At 46.6% G+C, this 27,877-nt stretch overlaps 1 protein-coding gene across 1 annotated transcript in view; it reads left to right on the top strand.

Moving 5' to 3' along the window:
* The window catches only part of NRBP1 (nuclear receptor binding protein 1), a 92,506-nt gene that overhangs the window by 36,409 nt on the left and 28,220 nt on the right, over nt 1-27,877 (top strand). Inside the window, exons 2-6 of the mRNA XM_024194670.3 lie at nt 11,228-11,350; nt 11,868-11,969; nt 12,063-12,152; nt 12,944-12,984; nt 14,231-14,325. Of these exons, the coding sequence (XP_024050438.2) occupies nt 11,228-11,350; nt 11,868-11,969; nt 12,063-12,152; nt 12,944-12,984; nt 14,231-14,325 (451 nt within the window). The remainder of the gene's footprint in view (nt 1-11,227; nt 11,351-11,867; nt 11,970-12,062; nt 12,153-12,943; nt 12,985-14,230; nt 14,326-27,877) is intronic.

Here is a 27,877-nt window from a genome sequence, read left to right on the forward strand (position 1 = left end):
CAAACGTGATTCTGGGATGTATTAACAGGTGTGTTGTGAGCAAGACATGAGAAGTCATTCTTCCGTTCTACTCTGCGCTGGTTAGGCCTCAGCTGGAGTATTGTGTCCAGTTCTGGGTACTGCATTTCAAGAAAGATGTGGAGAAATTGGAGAGGCTCCAGAGAAGAGCAACAAGAATGATTAAAGGTCTTGAGAACATGACCTATGAAGGAAGGCTGAAAGAATTGGGTTTGTTTAGTTTGGAAAAGAGAAGACTGAGAGGGGACATGATAGTAGTTTTCAGGTATCTAAAAGGGTCATAAGGAAGAGGGAGAAAACTTGTTCACCTTAGTCTCTAAGGATAGAACAAGAAGCAATGGGCTTAAACTGCAGCAAGGGAGGTTTAGATTGGACATTAGGAAAAAGTTCCTAACTGTCAGGGTGGTTAAACATTGGAATAAACTGCCTAGGGAGGTTGTGGAATCTCCGTCTCTGGAGATATTTAAGAGTAGGTTAGATAAATGTCTATCAGGGATGGTCTAGACCGTATTTGGTCCTGCCATGAGGGCAGGGGACTGGACTCGATGACCTCTTGAGGTCCCTTCCAGTCCCAGAATCTATGAATTTAGGCTTACTGGCCTGTAATTGCCAGGATTGCCTCTGGAACCCTTTAAAAAAAATTGATGTCACATTAGCTGTCTTCCAGTCATCTGGTGCAGAGGCTGATTTAAGGGATAGGTTACATACCACATTTATTAATTCTGAAATTTCATATTTAAGTTCCTTCAGAACTCTTGAGTGAATACCATCAGGTCCTGGTGACTTATTCCTGTTCAGTTTTTCAGTTTGTTCCAAAATCTCCTCTGTTGACACCTCAATTTGGGACAGTTCCTCAGATTTGTCACCTAAAAATAATGGTTCAGGTGTAGGAATATCACTCATATCCCCTGCAGGGAAGAACAATGCAAAGAATTCATGTAGCTTCTCTGCAAGGGCCTTGTCTTCCTTGAGTGCTCCTTTAGCGACTCAGTTTGTCCTGTAGCCCCACTGATTGTCTGTCAGGCTTCCTGCTTTTGATGTACTTGAAAAAATTATTTGCTGTTGCTCTTCAGATTTTTTTTGTTCTTTTTTTTTGTCCTGTCTAATTATACTTTTACACTTGATTAGCCAGAGTTTGTTCCTATTTTTCTCAGTAGGATCTGACTTCCCATTTTTTAAACTATGTCTTTGTCTCTAACTGCCTCTTTTACTCTGTTTAGCCATGGTGGCAAGTGTTTGTTTTGTTTGTTTTGTTTGTTTTGTTTGTTTTGTTTGTTTTGTTTGTTTTGTTTGTTTTGTTTGTTTTGTTTGTTTTGTTTGTTTTGTTTGTTTTGTTTGTTTTGTTTGTTTTGTTTGTTTTTAATTTGTGGTATACATATAGTTTGAGCCTCTTATGGTGGTGGTAAAAAGTTTCCATGCAGCTTGCAGGCATTTCACTCTGGTCACTGTTCCTTTGAATTACTGTTTAACTAGCCGCCTCATTTTTGTGTAGTTCCCCTTCTTGAAATTAAATGCTACTGTGGTGGGTGTCTTTGGTATTCCCTCCCCCCACGCCCCCCAGAAGGATGATAAATTTAATTACATTATGGTCACTATTACTGAGCAGTTCAACTATATTAACCTCTTGGACCAGATCATGTGTGCCATTTAGGACTAATTCAGGAATTGCCTCTCCCCTTGTGGGATCCAGGACCATCTGCTGTAAAAAGCAGTCTTTAATGTTGTCTAGAAACTTATCTCTGCATCCTGTCCTGAAGTGATCTGTCCCAATCAATATGGAGATAGTTGAAATCCTCCATTATTTTTGGGTTTTCTGTATTTTTAGCCTCTCTAACCTCCCCGATCATTTCACAGTCACCATCACCATCCTGGTCAGGTGGTCAGTAGTATGTTCCTGCCTCTATACTCTCATTGTTTAAGCATGGAATTTCTGTTCATAGAGATTCTGTGGTACAGTTTGATTCTTTTAAGATTTTTAGGGTATTTGACTCTTCTTTCACATATAGTGACACTCCTCCACCAGCATGACTTATTCTGTCATTCCTATGTATTGTTTACTCTGGTATTACTGTGTCCCATTGATGATCATTGTTCCACCAAGTTTCTGTGATGCCTATTATATCAATATCCTTATTTAGTACGTCACTCAGGTTCATCCATCTTAGTATTTCAGCTTCTTGCATTTGTATACAAGCACTTATAAAATTGATCAATATTTAGTTGTCTGCCTTCATGTGGTGTAATTCAGTGGGATTGTTCTGTTTGACTATTTCTCTTCAGTTCCTACCTGTACTTTATCAAACTTCTATCCTCTTCTCTTTACTGAGATATAGAGAATTCCCATTAATAGATCTTCCTCTAAGGGATATGTCTTTCTGAACCGTCTGCTTCTCCATATCTTTCGTCTTTCCCCTGTCCTTAATGTTAAAACTCCTCTATGGCCTTCTAATTTGACATACCAGCAATCTGGTTCAGTTTAGGTGGAGCCCATCCTGCGTGTATAGGGTCCTCCTTTCCCAAAAGGTTTCCCAGTTTTGGATAAACCTGAATCCTTCCTCCTTACACCATCATCTCATTCACGCAGCGAGACCTGCAGTTCTGAGAGGTCCACAACCTTTGCACTTGGCAGGCAATTTACCATACAGTTCTCCCGCTCATCACAAACCCAACTATCTGTATTTCTAATTCTCGATTATTATCTGTGTCTTCCTAATTATAGGGGTCCAGTTCCCTCGAGTGCTATACTTAGTGCAAGAGGATACCATTACATCATCTGTAAGGAGGGTTCAAACTACGCAATTGTTTCTCTCCACTCCCGCTTGATGTTCTCCTTCCCAAATACTTTCCCCTCCTCAACAACACAGAGGCTGTTGGACTGGGGGTTGGACTGCTCTGCTGTGTCCCGGGTAGGGATGTAAATACTGGTTTTAAAAAAAGTAACCGTGTAACTGATAATATTTTATCAGTTACACGGTTAAACATTTAACCGGGGAACTAGGGGTGCCGGGGGTACTGCAGCACCCCCCACGTTTTACACGGGGCTCTGCTGCCTACCCCTGTGGCCTGCTGCCACGCCCCTGCGGCCAGGTACTTCGGCTGCTGCCCTGGGCGCAGGGCTGGCAGCGGAGTCCTGGGCTCCGGGGGGCCACGGAATTTAATTGTTAACCGATAAGCAGTCTTATCGGTTTCGGTTAACTGGTTATCCGGTTAAACTTTTATATCCCTAGTCCCAGGAAGACTTGTCTATGTACAGCTCTGTCTCCCTTAGCTCCTCCAGTTGAGTCACTCTGGTCTCCGGAGACCATATGCGGTCTCTGAGGGCCATGAGCTGTTTGCCCTGAATGTGCGCACATGCCACCTGCCCCCAAGGCCAGCTGTACATGCTGCATTCAGTGCAATAAACTGGATACCCCCGCTACTCGGCTACTGAACTTCTGCGTGCGTTGTTTTTACTCTTGCTGTTTTTGTTTTTGTTTAGTTGGGGGGAGTTATTGGCCCAAGTTTAGAGAGTGTTTGTTAGGTATATCTGGCTTTCATGCTCCTTCTCTAAACTCTCTTGCAAAACTCCTGTTTGCTAGCTCTTGTAGTCTCTTATGAGCTGGCATTTTAAACCCCAAAGTCATGCCACCCCCTTGGCAAGGAATCCTAAAGGGTTAGGAATCAAAGCATGGCAAGCCAGACTCTCATTAGGAAACTCTCAGCCTTGCCTAGCAGGTTGCTAGGCTCAGCACACAGCCCCACAAACAGACAACACTATAAACTTCAGTCAAGCAGGCACCCGGCAAGCAAGCAAGCACACAACAACAGACCGATAGCAAACTCACCCCAGGGGTCACGTAGTCGCTCCTCCTTCCCCTGGAGAATGCCCTTGCAAAACGCCTGTTTGCTGCTCCTGTTTACTAGCTCCTTCGGAAGTACTTCTTCACACAACACACAGTGGGCCTGTGGAACTCTTGCCAGGAGATGTTATGAAGGCCAAAAGTATAAATGTGTTTAAAAAAAAAAAAAATTGTGGGGGATAACCATTGACGGACCTGTTCGGAGATGGTAAGGGTTGCAACCCCATGCTCTGGGTGTCCCCAAACCTGTGCCTGTCAGAAGTTGGGACTGGATGACAGGGAATGGATCACTCAGTACATTGCCCTGATCTGTTAATTTCCTCTGAAGCACCTGGCATTGGCCCCTGTAGGAAGACAGAATCCTGGGCTAGATGGACCATTGGTGTGACCCAGAATGGCCGTTCTTATGCTTAGCCATAAGGAGCTTTCTTGAGGTCTGCTCCACTATCACCTGCCGATTGTTGGATCACCACCTCTGCATGCTTATATTTATGTGCAGTCAGCTGAGATGGATTGAGCTTCCAAGGAACCTTTCTGTGGACCAGAGTCCTAATGCAGGGGATCTGGCAAGAAATTTTTTGGTAGCCTCCGAGTGCGGCCATCAACTCTTGCTGGTGGCTGCTCTGACAATTTTTCCTTAAATACTTAATTAACTTTAAGAAAAACAAATAAATATGCACAGATACATGTCCAAATCATTGTAATTTATTTATGTAGGTTTTTATTGCAGACTCAATAATAAAAATATTTAGTTGTCTATATTCCTTACTGGACCTAAACAGAATAGAGACAAATAATGTACCTTTCACAGAAACAGACTTAACAATTAGCAATTTTTTTTTTTTAAAAAGCAACCAAAAAAGCAAAAACAAACAAACAAAAAAAGAGAAGAATGTGCAAAGTGATAGTTGTATGTTTGGTAACACTGCCTTGCCCTCCCTCCCTCCCCCCCCCCATCATCACCTCCCAGGAGGCTGTGGCCACATGAAAAACCCCCGTGGCCACATTTGAGAAATGCTGTCCTAATGTCTGAGCCACATGACGTCAGGATAGCAGGGTTCGCTTTAAGCAGCAAACTTTGTTTTGTTTTTTTAATGTAAAGTGCCCACGGATACTTGGGACTAGTTGGACTGATCAGAGGGCTGGAATTTGCCCTGTGAGATGTGATAGAATACTGATGTCATTCTGTGGGTAGCAGTTGTCATGTGCTGTGACGGAGGAATAGCACTACACACCAACCATTGACAGGATGAATCTTAGTTGAGAACCCTCCATTGACAAGTGAAGTGCTTTTCATTGCTCCTTGTCACGAGTTAAGCCCTCAGGTAAATTTAAAACAAGGTGAGAACACTTACTTGGAGGAGGAAGGTCCATGGTCTTCCTGGCACTTCAATAAAATAGTGTGCTGGGGCTAAAGCATCAGAGATGTGACATCCAGAGGGCCTAGTCTGCTCAGAAGAGAGGCCTTGTGTGACAAGGCAGTGTGGTCCCCGGAGTGGTTGCCATACTCCTTAAAGCTGCATGGATTGTGACATTGAGGACAACAGTCCTCATTCGCTTTATAATACCCTAGTTAATGGAAGGGCTGCTTCATGCACCGCTAGGGTTATTTTGAGTTAACTTCTTTGCCTTGATGATGGTGCTAAAGGAAACTAGACTTCTTACCAGTACACTTGGTTGCCCACCTGATGGTAGTCATTTTGCATATCTATTTAGCTGTGCTGAAGGGTGGGGATATTCCCTCCTACACATGTATCTTTCTTGATTTGGGGTTGTAGTCTTATGTCACAAAGCTCTTGGGACCTCTGGACTGCTGTTTGTTAGAATGTTACTTGTACTAGACACCTGTCAACAGCTACAGTCCATAGACTTAATGAGATACTGGCCAAATGGTCAGTCCTCTATAAACTGTAGTCCATGTGGGAAGTGTGATTTGGTCCATGTCCTCATCCCCACTTCGTCTCAAGCCATCTGTTTCCATCTTGAACAGGCCACTAACTTATCTCTTTCCCCCGTTTCTCTTTTACACCCCTGCTATGACTACTTGTGTGTGAATTCACCTGGATATATAAAAAGGCTTTCAGCTAATCAAAAGGCAGCTGCCATTGCAGGCCTTGATTCTGTGTTTTCATAGAATTTGCAAAGCTATTATTTGAAGCTACACTTGTGTTTGAAATAAAAATGTGTCCATTACTAAGGTATGATCTGGGAGAGCAAAATTACATTCGCTTCTAATTCTCTTGACCTGCCATCGAGAGCTGATTCTTATTTTGGCAGTTTAGTAGTTCCTGTTCACTTAAAAAGCGACAAAGAGTCTGGTGGCACCTTATAGACTAACAGACGTATTGGACATAAGCTTTCTTGGGTGAATACCCACTTCGTCAGATGCATTCACCCATGGAAGCTTATGCTCCAATACGTCTGTTAGTCTATAAGGTGCCACCAGACTCTTAGTTTGGATCTGTAAAAAGCGACAAACACGGCTATCCCTCTGATACCTCTTCACTTAGAAATTCTTAACCCACCTTCCTGGTGCAGGAATTATACAGGTTGCTAATTTCCCAGAAGTCGAAATATGCAGAGGCCACTGGAAGAAGAAAAAAGTTGCTTACCAGTAACTTCAGATTCCAAGATTCCGGAAAGGACCGTTGGGATCATCTAGTCTGACCTCCTGTATAACACAGGCCAGAGAAGTTCCCCAAAATAATTCCTAGAGCAGTTTTAAAAAAAAATCCAATCTGAATTTAAACATTGTCAGTGATAGAAAATCTACCATGACCCTTGGCAAATTGTTCCAATGGTTAATTACCTTTGCTGTTAAAAATGTATGCCTTATTTCCAGTCTGAGTTTGTCTAGCTTCAGTTTCCAGGCATTAGATTTAGACCTTTCTCTGCTAGACTGAAGAGCTGCTCATCAAATATTCCCCATGTAGGTACGGAGATCAAGGTAGCCTTCTCTTTGTTCAGCTGAATAGATAGACTCAAGGAGCTCAATCGCTATAAAGCGGGTTTTCTAATCCTTTAATCATTCTTGTGGCTCTTCTCTGAACCCTCTCCAATTTAACAACCTCGTCCTTGAATTGTGGGCATCAGACCTGACCCCAGCATTTCAGCAGTGGTTGGGGGTGTGTGTGTGTGTGCGCACGCATGCTCTCTGCCCATTCACAGTTCAGCCCACCTTCCCCCACTTCAGAGTGTCAGGTCAAGAATTCCAAAAGTAAAGAAGGAACTGGGAGGCCGTTGGGCCCTTATCTCTTCAGAACCATCTGCAAGGTAGAGGAAGGAAGGGAAAAGTGGCCCCAAAGGACAGTGCTCTCTAGAAGATGTTACACCGAGAGGTGCCAATCCCACAAGTGTGCATATGCAGAGGGCACACCGACTACTGGTCGGTAACCTCTCTGTCCGTAGTGATAGGAAGGAAAGAGCAGGCATTCTGTTGAGCTATGTTACATTTTAGTTGATGCTGAGACATCTAGGACATGCTGTGATTTGGCATTGGATGGAGGGAACTGAAGGAGTGAGCAAATTTGTAGTGGAGAAAGTCTGCCGTCATGGGACTTTCACAAACTAAGCAGGGTGTGATGTCTGGTCACCTCTCCAAGGAGAATCCAATGTGTGACAGGAAGTCTGTTTTGTCATCTTAGGTAATTGAGAAGGCAATCTTGTCAGTACTGACCAAATGTCCAGTGCTTTGTTGCAGTGGTCAGGGTGGATTGATTTAAATCAAGTGGAAAGCCTGCATTTAAATAATTGACTTTTAAAGAGATGCATTCTCAATGGTTGATACAACCATTAAAGCTTGTTGATTTACAACAAAACAGTCTTTATGCTAGATTTGATATATAATTTTTTTCCCTAGGAGGGTACACTATAACTACATACATTTATTTAAACAGTTATGTTGCTTAATATTTTCAGGTTCTTATTAATTCTACGTTTTTAGTATGCAGAAAACAGTGACTGATGTATTGCTTATTTATTAGATAATTAACTTTTGTGCTTATGCTTTGTATCACGCTGCATTATGATGGTAACTGGCATTTAAATACAATAGCAAATAATTTTTTTATTAAAACAAGCCCTTAATACAGTACATAACCTATTGTGCCATATTTATAAAGCTTGATCTCAAAAGTTAGAGGTTTTTCCTCTGATTCTTTCTTTATATAGAAAATCAGCCTTTAACTCAGTTTTTGATAGAGGCTCATGGATTCCGCATATTTTTTTATTTATTTATTTAAATGTTTTAAGAGATTATAATAAATTTAGGCCTTAACACACATTTTGTATTAAATTCAGATTTCATTTAACAGGTTTATTTTGAAAAAGAAAAACCTATAATTTAAATAATAAAATCAATTTAAATAATCCAATTTTGTTTTTTAAATAATTGATTTTTATCAGCTTGGTAGGGTGGCTGGTCCCTGGCTGAATCAGTGCTAACCCCAGTGTCCCAGCATGGTGCCAAGGGTATTGTGCTTCTGGCGGAGAGATGTAACACCGAAGTCCTGAATGAGCGTAGGCAGCCCAGATTCCATGTGCAATAAGAGAGACGAGGGCCTCATGTGTTGGCCAAATTAAAATATAAGGAGACTCACTGGCTAAAACTTCATGCAATTTCAGTCTGATATGGTGTCATTCATTTCCTGTTCTGTTTGTATAGTTAGTTGTTGGTGGTAAACAGCAGCTGCTTTCCATCCCAGATGCAGGATCGTGTCAGTGGTGTGTGGTGTGATGGCCAGGCAGAGGCAAATGGGAGTAGTTAGTGCCTTATCGTAAAAGGATTAAGAAATTGCAGCCATTTATAAAATGCGTCTGTGCTCATCTTCCCCACCTTGTCTCTAAATTTGGAAGCACTTTGGGGCAGGGACAATCTCCTATGTATTTGAACAGCGCTTAGTACAACAGGATGTGACCCTGATTGGAGCCTCTGGGTGTATGTGGTACACTGTGATTTTAAAAAACAAACATGCCAATGAGTCAGAGCCTGGATCAGCTGACTTGGGCTCTTGGGGTGTAGGCTGTGGGGTTATAAAATTGCAATGTTGAGGCTTGGGTTGGAGCCTGGGGCTCTGAGACCTCCCACCTCGCAATTTTATAATCCTGTGAGCCCAAGTCAGCTGACTTCAGCCAGCTGTGGACAGTGCACTTTTATTGGGCCAAGACTGGTATGTTAGTAGAGCACTAGTTGTAGTAGAAGGTGATCTAGAAATGACAGGCCCCAATGGAGGGAAATGGTATGAGCAAATCATCGGGGTGTTGAAATAAGAGTAATAGAAGTGTAGGGCTGGAAGAGATCTCGGAGGTCATCGAGTTCAACCCCCTGTGCTGAGGCAGGACCAAGTAAACCTAGACCATCCCTGACGGGTTTGACCAACCTGTTCCTAAAAACCTCCAGTGTTGGGGATTCCACAATCTCCCTTGGAAGCCTGTTCCAGAATTTGACTCCCTTATAGCGTACATTCTTGATGTATAACACCACCACCACCACCACCACCACCACCACCTCCCTTTTTCTCTGCCTCCCTTTCCTGAACAGACTGTACCACTCTGTACCAATAGTGCAGTCAGAAGATTTGCCTCACCAAGTTTCTCATGCTAGTTAGTACGTAAACTAAATTATTACTGAACACTTCTAGTTCTTGTTTGTTCTCTGTACTCCTTGCATTTGTCTATAGACATCCAAGATGTTGAAGAGAGTCCCCCTCTGATTTCCCTCATGTGGCTCCTATTACCCTATTGTAATTTTCCATGATCCCCCGGCAAGATCAGCTCTACTGCTGATTTCTCCACCCTTGCTTCCAGAGGCCTGTAGTCACTGCTGATCTGCTCAGGGTCATATCTGGCAGTACTATAAGTATGCACGTGGATGAGCAGCATGGGGTGGTGATCAGGGGACAGATGAGCCACGGCACCTTTCTGTAATGTCTCCAATGTGGGCTCTAGGCAGGCAGCCCACCACATGGGACATCAGGTCAGTAGATCGATACCTCCATCCCCTGCAGAAGGGAGTCCCTGACAACTAACTTCCTATGCTGCCTTCTCTTGGGCGCGGTGGCTGTGAGGCTCCCAGCCTTGTGGGGAGGGGGCTCCTCCTCAGCCATTGGGGATCTGCTCCTCACCTGATGTTGCTAGTGCACCGTACTGGTACTCGATTATGCTGGGTTGGGGGGGTGGAGAACGGTCTACTGCTCCAAGTGGCCAGCAGCCAGTCTACTCCCTGCAGAGTAGACTGTTTTCCTTCTTCCTCTAGTGCTGCTCTAGTCATGTGTAGTCGGCTACCATCCTCTGTCCCAGATGCTTCGATGTGCATCCCGTTGGTGAAGTCTTCTCACTCCCGCATGCTATGCAGATGAGCAACCTCCTCCTGCAGCTCTTACCTACTTGCTGAGCAACTCCACCAATAGATATTTCTCAGACTGGGTGGTTCCACCTGCTTGGCTTGTGGCCGCAGGGACATGCAGGCCATGTTCCTAGTAGATCCTTGGCTGCTGCTGCATGTCATGGGAAAATGTACCTTATCGGTGGCAAGGGCAGGGACTGCAACATTTCCTGCTGCTGTGACTTGCTCTTCCTCAAGTCTCTCTGCTAACTTGCATTCAAGCATCTTGCCCTCACCCTCAGGCTCTCCTTGGCTCTTAAAAGCTTATCTGTACAAAGGCATCTTCGTCCATCTCATGCTTTGCTCATCTCGATGCTTCCTTAGAGCTTGTCTGCACACTCTTTGCATATCTCTAGTGCGGGCACACTCACACTGGGTTATAGCTGTTCATTGGTAAACCTACTGATGCCAGCGAAAGTACTATCAACAGTTTCAAACTGTTCTACTTAAATTGGTGCAACAACTGTGTAGACAGCTGTGCATCTCCTCCCACTCACAACTGTCTTGATTTCCCTGTGCCTGAAATGACTTCCCTCCTTCTGTGCTCCAAGCAACATCACTCTCTGCAAATCCCTCCTGACACTTCGTCTGCTTGGTTTCCACCTGGGGGTCCTCTCTTCACCCCCTGGATCTGCTTGGGGGCATGACTCTGATAGAACTAGAAATATCATAAATGATACAAACAAATCAATGCCATGGGGCAACCCAAATTGCAAGCTAATGTCTGTGCAAAAAGTTCTCTCCCTAGAGCATTCCCTACTCTCCTGCTCACATGACCCCTGGTCTGCCTCTACACGTATGGCTTAGAGTGTAGACTCTGCTGGGCACAGACCATAACTTACATGAATAACCAAGTCTCAGATTGCACCCTGTGAGTAAGTGGGGTTGAGGCTGTAAGCTCAGTGTAGGAGGAACTATAGATGAATGACTGGTGGTGGTGGTGTTTCCTTGCCTTTGGCTTCACATCTGTCCCCATCTGTCTGTCCAGGTGAATCAGCGCAACGTCCCCGGGATTGATAGTGCCTACCTGGCGATGGATACAGAAGAAGGTGTGGAAGTTGTTTGGAATGAAGTTCAATTTTCCGAGCGTAAGAATTTTAAGCTTCAGGAGGTAAGTTAGGGTGGAGGCTGTCCTGCACCTTGTGCCAAGAATGTGTCCTGTGGTTAGGTGGGGATCGTAGACCATGGTGGCTGGGCATAGTTACATAGCATAGAGTTACAAACCCAGCCTATCTGACAGGAGTGCTGAATTGCTCTGATTCTCCAACTGAACGTGCAGGCCTCTGGGCATGCTTGGAACTGAACTGTTGTGCTCCCAGTGCAGAAAGTATGACAGGCTGGTTCTGTCAGGCTCTTCTCCTTGGATGTGGAACATGGTTTGAATCTGTCAATATCAGTGGCCAAATAATGTCCAGCCATAGTTAGGGGGCAAGGCGTGCAGTTTGTATCTAGCATTGGGGTCAGATGCTGCTAGTGTTGGGCACACCAGCTGGAACCTTGCCATGGCATAGTGCATGGCGTTGGAACGTCTGGGGATTCAGACATAGGAGAAGAGAAGGTTAGGGAATGGATGGGAACTTTCCTTGGCTTAGGACGGTAATGTGGTTCTGCTTTCCTGGTTGTCATAGGAGAAGGTTAAAGCTGTCTTTGACAACCTGATCCAGCTGGAACACTTGAATATTGTGAAATTCCACAAGTACTGGGCTGATGTAAAGGAGAACAAGGCCAGGGTAAGTGGTGTAAGAAGCTCCTCTTATCCACTCGCTGGGGATACTGCGGGCTAGAGGGGAAGCAGCAAGTAATGTCTCATCTTGTCCCTGCAGGTGATTTTCATCACAGAGTACATGTCCTCAGGCAGCTTGAAACAGTTCCTGAAGAAGACAAAGAAGAACCACAAGACAATGAATGAAAAGGTAATCTCTCCTCCTGCATGTGTGCCCTGCTTTGACTGGGCACACTCTCGTCTGGAGAGCTCTTTTCACAGGCCCCTTGCTCATGGTTGGGGGTTGCTCTGTCCCTGCCTGTGGTAGAAGCTCCATTTAGCTGTCATCCCTGGCAAAGTCAGCCAGCATAACTAGGGGGGTGTCTCCAGGAAAGCATCAGGCAGGTTTCAGAGGGGTAGCCATGTTAGTCTGAATCTGTAAAAAGCAACAGAGGGTCCTGTGGCACCTTTAAGACTAACAGAAGTATTGGAGCGTAAGCTTTCGTGGGTGAATGCCCACTTCATCAGACGCAAGTAATGGAAATTTCCAGAGGCAGGTATAAATCCGTATGGAGATAACGAGGTTAGTTCAATCAGGGAGGGTGAGGTGCTGTGCTAGCAGTTGAGGTGTGAACACCAAGGGAGGAGAAACTGCTTCTGTAGCAGGTTGATGCAACTCTGCAGAGAGAATGAGCTAGTTTTGAGAAGTGCACAGATTGTGCACACCTCTCTCTTGTGTGTACCTGAGTGGAAGAGGGGCTCTGCAGTCATCCTAGAGTACAGAAAGAAGGTGGGGGATTTCTTGGTCACTGCATGAGTGAGGTGGCTGTGTTGAGCATGGGAGTGGGGATCCCACGGTTAACGTTCACCAGTACAGCTGGGATGGGCTGGAGCTTAGAGGCCAGGCTGCAGCAGGAGAGACGCGCTCCTCCAGATGAGCTGAAATGGCAGCAGTTAGTCCTCCTTGCTGATTGTGACTTGTACTTCGCCTTGTATTTGTAGGCCTGGAAGCGCTGGTGCACCCAGATCCTCTCTGCTCTAAGGTAGGTGAAGTAGGGAGATGCCCTCTGTATGAATGTCCAGCTGTCCTGGAGTTCGGCAGCCTGAGCCAGTCTTCCTGATTAGCTGTGGGATGGAAGAGTGCAGCCTACTAATTAGGCAGTCTAGACAAAACTACTCTTACCACTAGACTTGGTTTCAAATATGACGACCTCCTCCCCCCTCCCTCTTCTGCTGGTAATCCTGCCCTCCCACAGACCAGAGGCAGCTTCAGACTGGTCCTGCAGGCAGCTGGGGACCCTGGTCCTGTGAGCCCCAGATTACTTTTTAAGTTGTAAACTCATTCACCACCTCGCTAACAAGTTACAAAACTAGAGTGAAATATTCAGCCTTGCAAAGAGGAAGGCCTGAATCATCCCATCACTACCATTTTTCCAAGCACAGATAACCAGAAATAGTTGGGGTTCCAGTGAGTCCCTCAGGCTGCTAACTTGGCTAACAAAAGATGCAGGATAGATATAATCTCTACTTCTGGCTCTTTAAGGAGCCTAGGCCAAGGACTGGGGAATAAGTTCCGGAACTGAGGGCTATCTGCTAAGAACCCCTTGTCTAAACACATGCACCCAAAGACAGTCAGCTCTGGGGATTTAGCTTACCTCGGCTGCATGAAAACTGCTGATGTGCAAGGTATAAATATCTAGTAGGCCAAGGTGTGTCTCTACGGTACCTGAGACCCAGATCAAGAAGGGCCTATCTGACCTGGGAATGTGCATGTGCTAAGACTGCATGCTCTCTGTCTAATGTCTTTACAATACTGGGCACCACCTTGGTTCCCAGTAAATAAGGTCAGAATGGGTGTTCCTTTTGGGGGTGGACTCTGCTTTCAGACTTTGGCTTGCCTCAGTATAATGTCTGAACATCTTTGAAACACCTGTGGCCCATATTCTACCCATGAGAAGTCGGGACAAGTAATATTTCTCTCCCTTCCCTTCCCACCCCCTGCCCCATTTGTGGTATCCTGGGCTTTTGGGCTCCAAGAGCTGGTCAGAGACGGTTTCCTTTTCTTCTTTCCTAAGGTCCCTTAGCAGGAACCAATTTTATTTTGTCTTATTCTTTGTCTTCTAACCCAAAGACTGTGCACACCCAGTGCCTGAATTGTATCACCCTGGTATTGTAAATACTCTTGGCATATTGTTCTGTAATGTCACCTTTCCAGCAGGGCAGGGAGGAGCTGTGGTGTTCCCCTTCCCACTGCACTCTTTTCACTAGTGTTCTGTTCTGAATTTCCAGCTACCTCCACTCCTGTGATCCCCCAATCATCCACGGCAACCTGACCTGTGACACCATCTTTATTCAGCACAATGGACTGATCAAGATTGGGTCAGGTAAGACTCTCCAGAGGTGACCCTCAACAACAAAGCAGTTAACATGGTCAGTCAGTAGTGGGCACCTGGTTCCTGAGCTACCAAGAAGCCATTGGAAGGGATATCTGGAGGAATGGGCTATCTAAGTACTAGCACTGCCCCTCCCCAGACTGGGGAGAGGGCTGGGCAGGAGGGTCTGTCCTGCCTCTTCTGTTCCTGGGGCACAGAGGGGCTCGGTGGCACAAATTGCTTTCCCTTCCAGTCAGTTAGGTCTGGGTTTAGTTCGTGTCCCTGAGGCGAGGGATTGATACTAAAAATGCCACTGGAAAGTCCCAGAGTCTTGGCTCTGGGCAGAGTCCTCAGTTGTTTAAACCTCTCCTCACAATCAGGCCTTCCCCATGGACTACAGTGCCTCTGCCTATTCACACTTAGTCACTCCCCCAGTGCTGTTGATTTTCGAGAACTGCCTGGAAAATTGTCCAGTGAGGCCACATGAGCGCCCTCTTGGGGGCACCAACTGTTCAGAGCCAAAGTTATGGAAGGATTCTGTGGCCCCTACCCCCTTGGTTCCTTTTGCATGGCTAGCTGCTGCCAATGGGGACACAGTTCATCTCATAGTGATGGCCTTGGCCTGTGCCTAACAGTATTGGTGCACGTGTGCCTCGTCTACCATTGTTCAGACCTCTTGCCTCGCCATGCATGCCAACCTAGAGTCACTCCTTCTGGTCTGGGCCACAGGACATTGTCTGACTCGGGCTATGCCTGCAAGCGCAAAGGTGCAGAAAATCCCCGCTGAAATGTGAATCTCAGAAGTTGGACAGGCTTTTCCTAGGGCAGTGAAGAGCAATGTGCCTGCTCTCTGCCTCCATCTCAACTGTGTTGCTATTCTTACGGCCTCTAAGACTTTGTCTGCAGCCACGGTGCACTGTCTGCCATCTTGGCATACCACCCTCCAGCTGACAGTGCTGCTGTCTGGTCATTCCATTATCACTAGCAAATCCATCCAAAGGCCTAGGCCCTACCGGATGTATTCAGGCTGACTTGTGACCTGTACCAGTTTGATGCTGCCAGTGTTTGGGGACTTGCCCTTTGAACCTGCTTGTTTCACCTGTTGCCTAAAGAGACCATGTAAACATGATCATGCCTGCAGTTTTTGTGGCTGATCCTCCTTCACTGTGCTCCAAAGGGACACTGGTGTCCTCATCTCAAATGTATACCACGCATGGTGTCTGTATTCCTTCTAAATCAGACCACCAAGCTCTGCTTCTCCACGGGGGTTAGACTCCATACAGCAGGTGTCAGAGGCTTTGAACTTGCATAGGATGAAAATGTTGGAAATCCTGTACAGACATTGTATTCCTTGGGGATCACTGCAGAGGGACATCCCCTCCACACCAGTGGATTAGGCTGTTCATTGAACCTGATTCTCCTTTAGTCAGAGTAGGGAGCTCTCAGGGCCCTGGTGCTGACTCCATTCTTTTTCTGATAAGATCTACATTTGGGAGCACTTCCCAGGAGTTGCATGTCTGATTCCCCCCTGTTGGCAAACCACTTGCCCACCGTCATTCCCCAAGTTCAGCCCATTGATACTACAGGAAGGAGTAGACACCTTAAAGGAGACTTGACTGGATCTGTGAACTACGCCTCCTACCCTTCCTCGTTGGTAAGAATCGCACGCAGCTGCAGGTTTTCTGACTGAGTCAGCACTTCATTCAGAGAAGGACTCTACTCTTGACTTGGCATTTAGATCTGAGGCTTGATTTGGAAGGACAGTTCTTCAGTCTTTAACACTCCTCCTACACCTTCCTGGGGGTGTACTGCTTTCTGGACTCCCACAAATTAGACTATGCAGAGGCTGCCTTGAAGAAGGTTGCCATAGGTCTTTGAGGGTCGCCTCTGCATAGTCCTGCTGCCTGCCTGCCTTTGCCTGGGTTTTGTTTCTCTAGTGTGTATTGAAGGAAGTGAAGCAGTTGGAACCCTGCAGCCTTTCTAAGGACAGTGTAGCGCGAAGGTGCACAAGTGGTCTAACAGGTTGCGCTTTCTAAAAGATCTTCCCCCAGCACTGGGGAGGGTATATCCATAAGCGTGAATATGCAGAGGCAACACTCAGAATTAGTTACTAGTAGGCAGCCACTCACAGCTACAGCTTGTCCTCGCTGGGACCTTTTCCCTTTTTCCTTCCATACAGAAGAAGCATGATCGGAATCTCTCCGACTGAAGCATTTCTTTTAAGTAAAGGAGATGAGCACTAAAATGGGGCTATGGTCATAAAAGCTCCCCTCTGTATAGTAGCTCTCATCCCAGCGTGCCCTAGAGTCTTAGCTCAGTGACCACATTCCCACTCCTACAGCGCCCACACAGCTATGGGAGAGAATAGTTAAGTGCATTCCAACTGCGTGATCTCTCTTCCCTCTGACTATGGGAGCCAGCCAAACCAGTGTGACACTCAAATCCTAGGGGGAGTTTATGGTACTCTAGGATCCTTCAGGTAATAAACATGGAACCTATGTTGCCATTTAGTCATTTTTCAGGGACTAGCCAAACTTTGAGAGCCCTTACTGTCCTGTGTGTAAGTGAAAGGAGTCAGTAAGCAGTTCAGTTCTGACCGTGTGAGGGGGAGCAGTGATTGGCAATGCACAGAAAAGCAGAACTCAGATGCCACCTATATGCCCCGTGCTGTCCCTCACTGCACTGCTGTGTTAGAACAGCAGGGCATGAAAGTGAGAGCAGGTTCAGTTCTTTGGGCTGAAGCAGCGGGTGAAGCTGGCACTGGAGAGTATTGGAGCAGGAGGATGGGGGAAGCCGCCACGTTGCCCTGTTTAAAGGAAGAACGCACAACCCCAGCTGGGCTGCACGTGTTAAAGGTGGAGGGTGCTTCTGGGGCAGCTGACTCCTTTAAATAATGTAACACTATCGATTGGGTGCTGTAGCCTCTAGTGCAGCTGCAGGAGCCAAGGCAGCTTACTGCCTGCTGGGCAGCCTGGTTCTGCAGTGCTCCCTGTGCAATATTTGGAGTTGAGGTAGCATGTGCAGTGGCAGGACTGGTCCAGCTCTACATGCAGTCCTGGAGCAATACAATCCCTTTTCTTCACCCATTCTTCCCAGGCATCCTGATGGGGAGCTGGGACTTGCAAGAAGGAAGGACCGTCAAGAAGCCCAGTATCAGTGTCTCAGAAACTGGTTGTTGGAGGGTGGGGGGGAGTGATAAGCAGCAGAGCAGAAAATAGAGCTGTGGATGTAGGGGGTCATCTGAGACCGAGATGGGTTGGTATGGGTTAGTGATAGGTGTAGTGCTGGGGCAGCAGTCCATCTGTTCCTGAGCCCATGTGGTCCTTTTCTCACATAAACAGTGGGTTTAGGGTAGGCGGAGAGGGGAGTCATTAAGGCACAGGGAGCGAGGGGACTGGGAAGGCTGCGGCCAGAGCAGGGAGATACCTGCACCTCTTTCTCCCAGTCAGAATGCTGGTGGGGGGGAGAGGGGGGAAAAGAATGTTTTGAGCTACTCTGTGAACTTCTTGTGTTCAGTTGAAATCGCCTAGAAATAAAAGCTGCCTGCTTCCCTGTGCATTTCACCAGGTGATGTTCCCAGAGACCCCATCTTACTGTCAGGAGGGCGCTGTGGTTAGGATGGCGGTTGCCTTTCCTCTGACATTGGCTGCAGTGATTATAATCTCTCCGATGATGCAGGGGGCTTTCTTTTGAAAATGCAGCTTGCTTCTGAAGGGGTTGGTGGCCTGGAGAGCCTTTGGGTGGGTCGGGGGAGAAAGGAGCCAGGATGGCAGAGGTGGGGGTGGTGCTGTCTAGGAGGAGGGAGATTCCAGGGATTTGCTAGGTTGGACCTAAGGCGCTGTCAGGCAGGGTCCTTTAGGGCGGAAGGGGGGAGAAGAATGTGATGTGAACTGGAAGCTCTAGTGTGGAGTATGGCTGGGGGCTTTTCTCTCCAGGTTCACAGACTTTTTGGGAGTCACTTTGTGGGTGTTAGCAGAGGCCTGAGCTCAGGGGGCTGTGAATGTGAGAGCCAGCCTGTGGTAGCTCTGTAGGTGCATCATTGGGAAGTTTTGCTCTGGGTGAGCAATACCTTGCACAGGGCAGCTTTTAAATGCATAGCAGAATTGGAAACTTTTAAACTGAAGTCTGGGCCTGCTGACGAATTCTGGGGCTGCCCTCAGTGAAATTTGACTGCGTGGTGTATTGTGCTCCCCCAAAAGATTAAATAGTCATTTCTACAGTGGCTGGGTGTGGGTGGCTTTGGAACATGTTGACCCCAAGGGCTGTAGGGGTAGCTTCGTGGGAGCATCCCGAATATATTTGTAGAGCCTGACTTGGGCCATTCACCACTTGCAACAAGTACCTTTTTGTCCTCTAAACGGGCTTGCTGGGCTCTTGGTTGGATACAGCCAGTGTGTCTCCGTATACCCCAGCCGCCACTAAATCCCTGCTGTGGGTGCTCGGGGAACATGGGACTTGACCTGAAGTTTGTGTTCATCTGGACAGCAAAACAAATTGAGTGCAAGGCCTGTGGAATGGGTGCGACTGCTAAAATCCATGTAGGTGTTAGCTCTGCTCCCAGCAACATGCTGCCCATATCTGCCCGCTGAGCGTGGGCACAGGGACTGGTCACTGGACAATGGTGGCTGAGTGACATGGTTGGAATTCCAGCCTCCTCAAAAGCCGAGAGCCCCGAACATAATGCCTTGGTCAGTGTGAGAGGCCCCCAGAGCCCACCTCTCCTTTGCCCCTCTGCATTTCTTGGTGTGTAGAGGCATCATGCTCCTGGCTTAGCGTCAGCAGGTGTAAGGGCTATTGAGAGGGCGGCCAGCCTCTTCCTTTTGTCCCTGTTTTGCCGTGGTTCTACCCAGCTGTCTGTATTGATGTGAAGTGCTTGCTGTTTCATCAACTCATCGACTTCTATCTTGTTTTATTTCCCGCTTACGGGCTGCTCTGTTACCAACAGTCTTTCATAGGATTTTTGCTAATGGTGAGCAAACTTCTCCGCTCCTGTGATGTGACTGTGTCACTATATATATAATGTTCATTATATATATATATAGATATAGATATATAATATATTATAACTTATATATACGGTGTTCCCTTGCTATAAGGCTGGTGTATAAAACGGTCCAGCATAGGCCCCCCTACCAGCAATAGCCCTGTTCTGTGCTGGGAGATAGTCTATTCCTTGTGCTCCCAGGCAAAGCCTTACAGAGAGGGACACTGCCTTGTGTGAAGTCTTCTAAATGTTAGTTCTGTCCCTTCTCCTTGTTCTTAGACTGCACTAGTCTGTGGCCCCCATTGCATGCCAGCTCCTGCATGTCAAGCGAGATAAATGCATTGTTCTGACTGCTCAAAGCCAAGCTCTCCATGTACATCCCGCTCTTACCTGCTGCTGCTCTGCAGGGCTTGGCTGAGGGCCAGACTTAGACCAGACGCTGCTTCTTGCTCGGACACCCTGCCGCTTGCCTGTAGCTTCGTTAACCCCATAGACATTTTGTTTTCAATCTGAATGTCTCCATGAAGTGTGTTCTGCACCTGGTGGCTAGACAGATCTTCCACCCAAGTGAGCCCATGGCTGTGAAATGAGGCCCATTTATCCCTAGCCAGGCCTTTGGCGTTCAGTGAGCTCACCTGCGTGTTTGTGGGCAGGGAGTTTGCTGAAGCTTTTGGGTGGAGCAATGGCGGGGGCTGTTGGATTGCCCCCTTGCTTTGCTTAGTTTATAACCATGTTGGGTTTGACATGAGGAAACGAACGAGGAGTTCACCCTTAGTGATCCTGTTCCACCTTCTGTCGAATGGGAATGAGTATGGGGCAATACTCCGCTTTCCCCTAACCCTAGTCACCACCACTTAAGGGCCTGTCAGAATAAACTCTGTGGGTTCCCCATGTCTGCAGATGTTTTACAGTAGGGGTAGACCAAAGCCTCTCCCAAGGTGGCTGATCCTGAGTCCCATCGGGTTAATGGTGAAGTTATTGGGCATCATGTGGTCTTAGCAGTATAGCAGATCTCCTCCTTTTTCCAGAGGCTGACCTGCGAGGGAGCTAGGAATTAGGTGGCACCATATTGTACTGAGAGTCTGGCTCTGAAGGGTCAAGTGACTGGACAAATCCCTCTCCGCAGCAGGCTGCTCAAGTGGGGGGGCAAGGTGGGGCACACAGGAAGCGCAGTCTCAGTAAGCATGTTACGGCACTACAATGGGGACAAAATGCAGCTTGTTGTTGTGAGCAGCTTCACCACCATCACCCAGAAAATCCTTCTGCACTGGGCACTGATCGCCCACCTAATGGCTGCAGGGCTTGGAGCCCTCAGGAGGTGTTACTGCTAACGCTTCATAGTTATTACACCATCCTGCCTATAAACAAAACCAAGATCTCAACTGATAACGTAAGGCAGTGCCCCCTGGGAAATGCTGTATTGTCAGCTACTCAGTGGTCTTGGAGACACCTGCGAAGGGAAAAAAAAACCTCATGGGACCTCAGTTTTGCTGCAACAGCCCTGAGACCTCCTTCGAACCTCAGGCTTTCTCAGCCAGTCTCTTGAGAGCTAGACCAAAAGACTGGAATGAGTTTTGCTGCATTATCCCTGCACACTTTTGGCTCGTGAGAGCTGGGAATTAGGCTCCTCAGTCACTTGGGTGCACTTGAAAATGTTAGCCAGTGTGTAGCTGTTCTTCATGCATCCAGTTGGACTTGGTCATTTTTTCCACTCTTTGAATTTGTCACCTGGTGTTCAGAGAATGTCAGATTGTCATTTTCATATCTCTAACAGGCGGCATGTAAGTAGCATTTGTCACTGCACAGTGCAAGTGTTTAGTGTTGCAAGAGCTAGGACAGACTAAACAATCCCAGTTCCCTCAGCCTCTCCTCATAAGTCATGTGCTCCAGCCCCCTGATCATTTTTGTTGCCCTCCACTGGACTCTTCCCAATTTTTCCACATCCTCCTTGTAGTGTGGGGCCCAAAACTGGACACAGTACTCCAGATGAGGCCTCACCAATGCCGAATAGAGGGGAATGATCATGTCCCTCGATCTGCTGGCAATGCCCCAACTTATACAGCCCAAAATGTCGTTAGCCTTCTTGGCAACAAGGGCACACTGTTGACTCATATCCAGCTTCTCGTCCACTGTAACCCCTAGGTCCTTTTCTGCAGAACTGCTTCCTAGCCATTCGGTCCCTAGTCTGTAGCAGTGCATGGGATTCTTCCGTCCTAAGTGCAGGACTCTGCACTTGTCCTTGTTGAGCCTCATCAGGTTTCTTTTGGCCCAATCCTCTAATTTGTCTAGGTCCCTCTGTATCCTATCCCTACCCTCCAGCGTATCTACCACTCCTTCCAGTTTAGTGTCATCTGCAAACTTGCTGAGAGTGCAGTCCACACCATCCTCCAGATCGTTAATGAAGATATTGAACAAAACCGGCCCCAGGACCGACCCTTGGGGCACTCTGCTTGATACCGGCTGTCAAGTAGACATGGAACCATTGATCACTACCCGTTGAGCCCGATAATCTAGCCACTTTACAGTCCATTCATCTTGTGGGAGACCGTATCAAAAGCTTTGCTAAAGTCAAGGAATAACACAGCCACTGCTTTCTCTTCATCCACAGAGCCAGTTATCTCGTCATAGAAGGCAATTAGGTTAGTCAGGCATGACTTGCCCTTGGTGAATCCATGCTGACTGTTCCTGATCACTTTCCTCTCCTCTAAGTGCTTCAGAATTGATTCCTTGAGGACCTTCTCCATGATTTTTCCAGGGACTGAGGTGAGGCTGACTGGCCTGCAGTTCCCCGGATCCTCCTCCTTCCCTTTTTTAAAGATGGGCACTACATTAGCCTTTTTCCAGTCATCCGGGACCTCCCCCGATCACCATGAATTTTCAAAGATAATGGCCAATGGCTCTGCAATCACATCCGCCAACTCCTTTAGCACCCTCGGATGCAGCGGATCCGGCCCCATGGACTTGTGCTCATCCAGCTTTTCTAAATAGTCCCGAACCACTTCTTTCTCCACGGAGGGCTGGTCACCTCCTCCCCATGCTGTGCTGCCCAGTGCAGCAGTCTGGGAGCTGACCTTGTTTGTGAAGACAGAGGCAAAAAAAGCATTGAGTACTTCAGCTTTTTCCACATCCTCTGTCACTAGGTTGCCTCCCTCATTCAGTAAGGGGCCCACACTTTCCTTGACTTTCTTCTTGTTGCTAACATACCTGAAGAAACCCTTATTGTTACTCTTAACATCTCTTGCTAGCTGCAACTCCAAGTATGATTTGGCCGTCCTGATTTCACTCCTGCATGCCTGAGCAATATTTTTATACTCCTCCCTGGTCATTTGTCCAAGCTTCCACTTCCTGTAAGCTTCTTTTTTGTATTTAAGATCAGCAAGGATTTCACTGTTAAGCTAAGCTGGTCGCCTGCCATATTTACTATTCTTTCTACACATCAGGATATTTTTTTCCTGCAACCTCAATAAGGATTCTTTAAAATACAGCCAGCTCTCCTGGACCCCTTTGCCCTTCATGTTATTCTCCCAGGGGATCCTGCCCATCAGTTCCTTGAGAGAGTCAAAGTCTGCTTTTCTGAAGTCCAGGGTAAATATTTTGCTGCTCTCCTTTCTTCCTTGTGTCAGCATCCTGAACTCAACTATCTCATGGTCACTGCCTCCCAGGTTCCCATCCACTTTTGCTTCCACTACTATTTCTTCCCTGTTTGTGAGCAGCAGGTCAAGAAGAGCTCTGCCCCTAGTTGGTTCCTCCAGCACTTGCACCAGGAAATTGTCCCCTACACTTTCCAAAAACTTCCTGGATTGTCTGTGCACCGCTGTATTGCTCTCCCAGCAGATATCGGGGTGATTGAAGTCCCCCATGAGAACCAGGGCTTGTGATCTCGTAACTTCTGTTAGTTGCCGGAAGAAAGCCTCGTCCACCTCATCCCCCTGGTCTGGTGGTCTATAGCAGACTCCCACCATGACATCACCCTTATTGCACACACTTCTAAACTTAATCCAGAGACTCTCAGGTTTTTCTGCGGTTTCATACTGGAGCTCTGAGCAGTCATACTCCTCTCTTACATACAACGCAACTCCCCCACCTTTTCTGCCCTGCTTGTCCTTCTTGAACAGTTTATATCCATCCATGACAGTACTCCAGTCCTGTGAATTATCCCACCAGGTCTCTGTTATTTCAATCACATCATAATTCCTTGACTGTGCCAGGACTTGCAGTTCTCCCTGCTTGTTTCCTAGGCTTCTTGCATTTGTGAATAGGCACTTAAGATAACTCGCTGATCGTCCCGCTTTCTCAGTATGAGGCAGGAGTCCTCCCCTCTTGCGCTCTCCTGCTTGTGCTTCCTCCCGGTATCCCACTTCCCCACTTACCTCAGGGCTTTGGTCTCCTTCCCCCTTAAACCTAGTTTAAAGCCCTCCTCACTAGGTTAGCCAGCCTGCTTGCGAAGATGCTCTTCCCTCTCTTCGTTAGGTGGAGCCCGTCTCTGCCTAGCACTCCTCCTTCTTGGAACACCATCCCATGGTCAAAGAATCCAAAGCCTTCTCTCCGACACCACCTGCGTAGCCATTCGTTGACTTCCACGATTCGATAGTCTCTACCCAGGCCTTTTCCCTGCACAGGGAGGATGGACGAGAACACCACTTACGCCTCAAACTCCTTTATCCTTCATCAAATTCCTTTATCCTTTAGCTCATGACCACATTGTTCTTGACCTAATGACAAACTCAGATAGACATAGGACAGTGATATGGTCAATTAAACTGTTGCCAAGAACCCAGAGATCATTAAAGAACTGAAACTATCAGATTATACAGAGGCTTCGCCTGATACCACTTGTGTTGAACACACAGTATTCCGGGATGTGGCAGAAACAATAAGGATAAATGTATATCTGTAGAATCCTAGGAGGGGAGATAATGATCCAAATAGAACATGCCAGAGCTATGAAAACACTGGAACTAAAATAGAACACCCACTGCTACATGGAAATGACTAACAGGCATGATCAAAGTGATAGGTGAGCGTAGCAACATAGAAAGAGTGAATGGAACAATGGAATATTGTTTAAGAGCTTTCTACCTTTGTCCAAGTAATCAAGCCAATGCAGCTTTGGCCTGGCAGCTAAATAACATGTTCATTTCTGAAAATCTACAAAGGGTACTAGCCATACCAGCCCATTCCACAGGGAACAATTTGACAAGGCCTTATCCTAAACTTCTGGAAATGCTCATTAGGAACCAATTACAGAGCAGTCCTCTTCCTAGATTAGCTGAGGAAGAAGCTGAAGCAAAGATGTATTCAGCCCCAAGAATTCAAGCAACTGATTTTTAAACTTAAAAAGCTTGTTTTACAAAAAAGCACCATCTGGAAAGATGGGAAAGAATTTTAATATCAAACTTACAGAAGAGTAAAATAACCATGGAAACGCTGCATCATGTTAAATGTGAGAAATGTAAACGCCACCTGACTGGATCTGTGGAAGGCACACAGCTGACTCCAATTTGTGTTGGAAAGTCTATGGCATCTTTGGCACAGTAGCCTGCATGTAGTGGAAGACAGGCAATCCTTGCATTCTGGGGAAGGTTTAAAACCTAATTGTAGAGACTGCACAAATTAAATACCCTGTTGTGACACACTGTACCTCAAAATAGCACGCTGGAACTCCCATATTGACCACTATAATATGATTGATACTTCTATTTGGTGTCCTCTGCCTCTGTATTGCCACTGACAGCAACACTAAACTATGTACACATTATGGACTGCACACAACATAAATCCCACCCCTTGATCCTAATGATGCACAAGTTATACAGTAGAATTTGGGAAGTGATGGCGGGATGTCTGTCTTGGGGCGAGAGAGAGGGAGACCTAATCGCCAGAATCCTTTTTCATGAATATGTTGTCAGAGGTCATGCTGCTGTGTCAGCTTAAATCACTCCAACTTTGTACATTCTGAACACCAACATTAACACCCACAAAATTGTTTCAGAACCTGGAAACTAACTAGATGCTCCATAAATTGTCGTTAAAATCTATGATTCTGAATAAGTTTATTTTTAAGACAAGAAGAGACAATTAAATCAGGTTTGACAGTCTGTATATTACAGGCCATAGAACTTCATCCAGTATTGAGTAATGACTTGCTTGACTGAAGCATATCTTCCAGAAAAGCATCTCTCGTTCATTCAATGTGTGGTCCACATATTTACTGCACACCATCCAAACCCTGCACTGAATACACTTATTTATTCATTCATGGGTTTTCTATGGCACTCTTATAACTGAACCTTAGTTCTTTACAAGGATTAATCGATTTTTCACCACGTCCCTGAGAGATGGTGGTATCCCCATTTTACACATGGGGTTCTGAGGCACAGATTAAAGCCCAAACTGTCAAGTGTCAGCTGATTTGGGGTGCTCAGTTTGGAGAAGCGATGGGCCTCAGTCGTCAGACTAAGCAGTTTATAGGACTTTACATGTTCAGAGGGGAGCTCTCATTGATTTCAATTGCAACTGTGAGCGTTAGCACTTCTGTAAATCAGATCCTGGGTGACTAAGTTGAGTACCCAGAAAATGGGAAACAGTGGCCCAGCTGTGAAAGGTTTGGTGTCTGTAACTGGCCCAGCTTCATGTAGTTTCTCTGCGTGGCAGAGGCATGGATAGAATCCTGTTCCCCGGGGCAGCATTCAGTTGCTTTAACCATGAGACTGTGGCTTCTTTTTCTGCAATCCCCTGCCTCATTCAGTACGTACCTTGCAACTCCTGCAAATGATGAGGCATTGGTCCTGTAGACAACAGCCTCATTCACTGCACATCCCTGATTCATTCCCAGAGCAAGTCTGTCCAGTGTGTATGCTGCGGTGGTGGCGGGGGAGAAAATGTCATCAGACAATTAAAGATGTAATGCGCGCACACAAGGGAGATGCATTTGAGTTGCACAAGGAACTTTAATATTGGTATCCCCTAACTTGAGTGTTAGGAAATTAAGTGAAGTTCTTTTCAAACAAACCCTTAAATTGAAAAAAACAAATCACATGGAACAATATTGATTCCCACCCTGGCTCATCAGCAGGTTGGGATCTCCGATCCTCAGCACAGCCCTCTGCCACTTGAGTAACTGGTAAGAGTAGGAGGCTTATGTTCAGCGTGGACCTGCCGCTAGGGGGATGAGACTAGACAGCAGAGGAATGCCACGGCTCAGTAACGAGTCCAGTTCCAAGGTTTGTAGGACAGCGAGCGTGCTACAGTGGTTAGAGCCTTCTCTGGAGCGATTGGCCCCATCTCTTGCTCATGTTCTCTGCTCCTGTCCTTCCCTGCCCCCTTTTCTCTGCCCCTTGGTGCTCTGGCTTCTGCCCTCTGCCTAGCGTTTCGTTCCACCATCCCTCTGCATCTGGCTTGCTGCCTGGGCACCAGCAGGGGGAGCATTCACAGCATAGGAGACAGTCTCCCAGCTCTCATGTCTGGTGCCTGGTGCCATAGCAGCCGCTGGCAGGAGCAGTTGCAAGGTAAATCCTGCTCAGCCCCTTCAGACCTGGCATGGAGCATGCTCAGTTACTCTGTGGGATTGTACATCGATTCATGGCTTAAAGTCAGAAGGGATCACTGTGGTCATCTCTCTGATCTCCTGTATAACACAGGCTAGAGGCTTGCCCTGAATTAATTCCTGTTTGAACTAGGGCAAAGCTTGTAGAAAAACGTCCAGTCATTATTTAAAAGGTAGAGAATCCACCGCAGCCCTTTGGTAAGCAGTTCCCAAAGTGGTTAATCCTCCCAGTTAAAAACATAGGCCTTATTTCCAGTCTGAATTGGTCTAGCTTCAGATTCCAGCCCTTGGGTCTTGTTAGACTTTTGTCGGTTGCATTTCAAATTTCTGTTCCCCATGTATGTACTTGTATTCTGTAATAGTCGCCCTTTAATCTTCTCGTTGCTGAGCTAAATAGATTGAGCTCCTGGAATCTCTTACTGTAAGACATGTTCTGTAATTCTTTAATTGTTCTTGTGGCTCTTCTCTGAACCCTCTTAAATTTATCAACCTTCTTGAATTGCAGACCCCAGTATTGGACATAGTATTCCAGTAACAGTTGCACCAGTAATAGAACCTCTCTACTTCTACCTGAGATTCCCCTGTTTATGCAGCCAAGGATTGCATGAGCCCTTCCAGCCAAGCACCACAGTGGGAGTTTATGGTCAGCTGATAATCACCATGGTCCCCAAGCCTTTTTCAGACTCACTGCTTCCTAGAATAGAGTCCACTGTCTTGTATATACGGCCTGCATTCTTTGTTCCTAGATGTGACTTTACATTTGTCCTCGCTGAAATGCATATTGTTTGCTTGCATGCAGCTTACCAAGCAGTCCAGATTGCTCTGTATCTGTGACCTGTCCTCTTGATTATTTACCACTCTCCTATCTTGTGTGTCATCTTGAAATGTCATCAGGGATGATTTTGTTTTATTCCAGGTCATTGAAAAAGACACCATGTAGCCTAGGGCTGAAATCAAACCCTGTGGCACCCAGCTAGAGAAACACCCATTTGATGTATAGATTTCAAGGCCAGAAGGGACTATTGTGATCATCT

This window comes from Terrapene carolina, unplaced genomic scaffold, assembly GCF_002925995.2.
Source record: "Terrapene carolina triunguis isolate 2854851 unplaced genomic scaffold, T_m_triunguis-2.0 Scaffold569, whole genome shotgun sequence".
NCBI lineage: Eukaryota > Metazoa > Chordata > Testudines > Emydidae > Terrapene > Terrapene triunguis.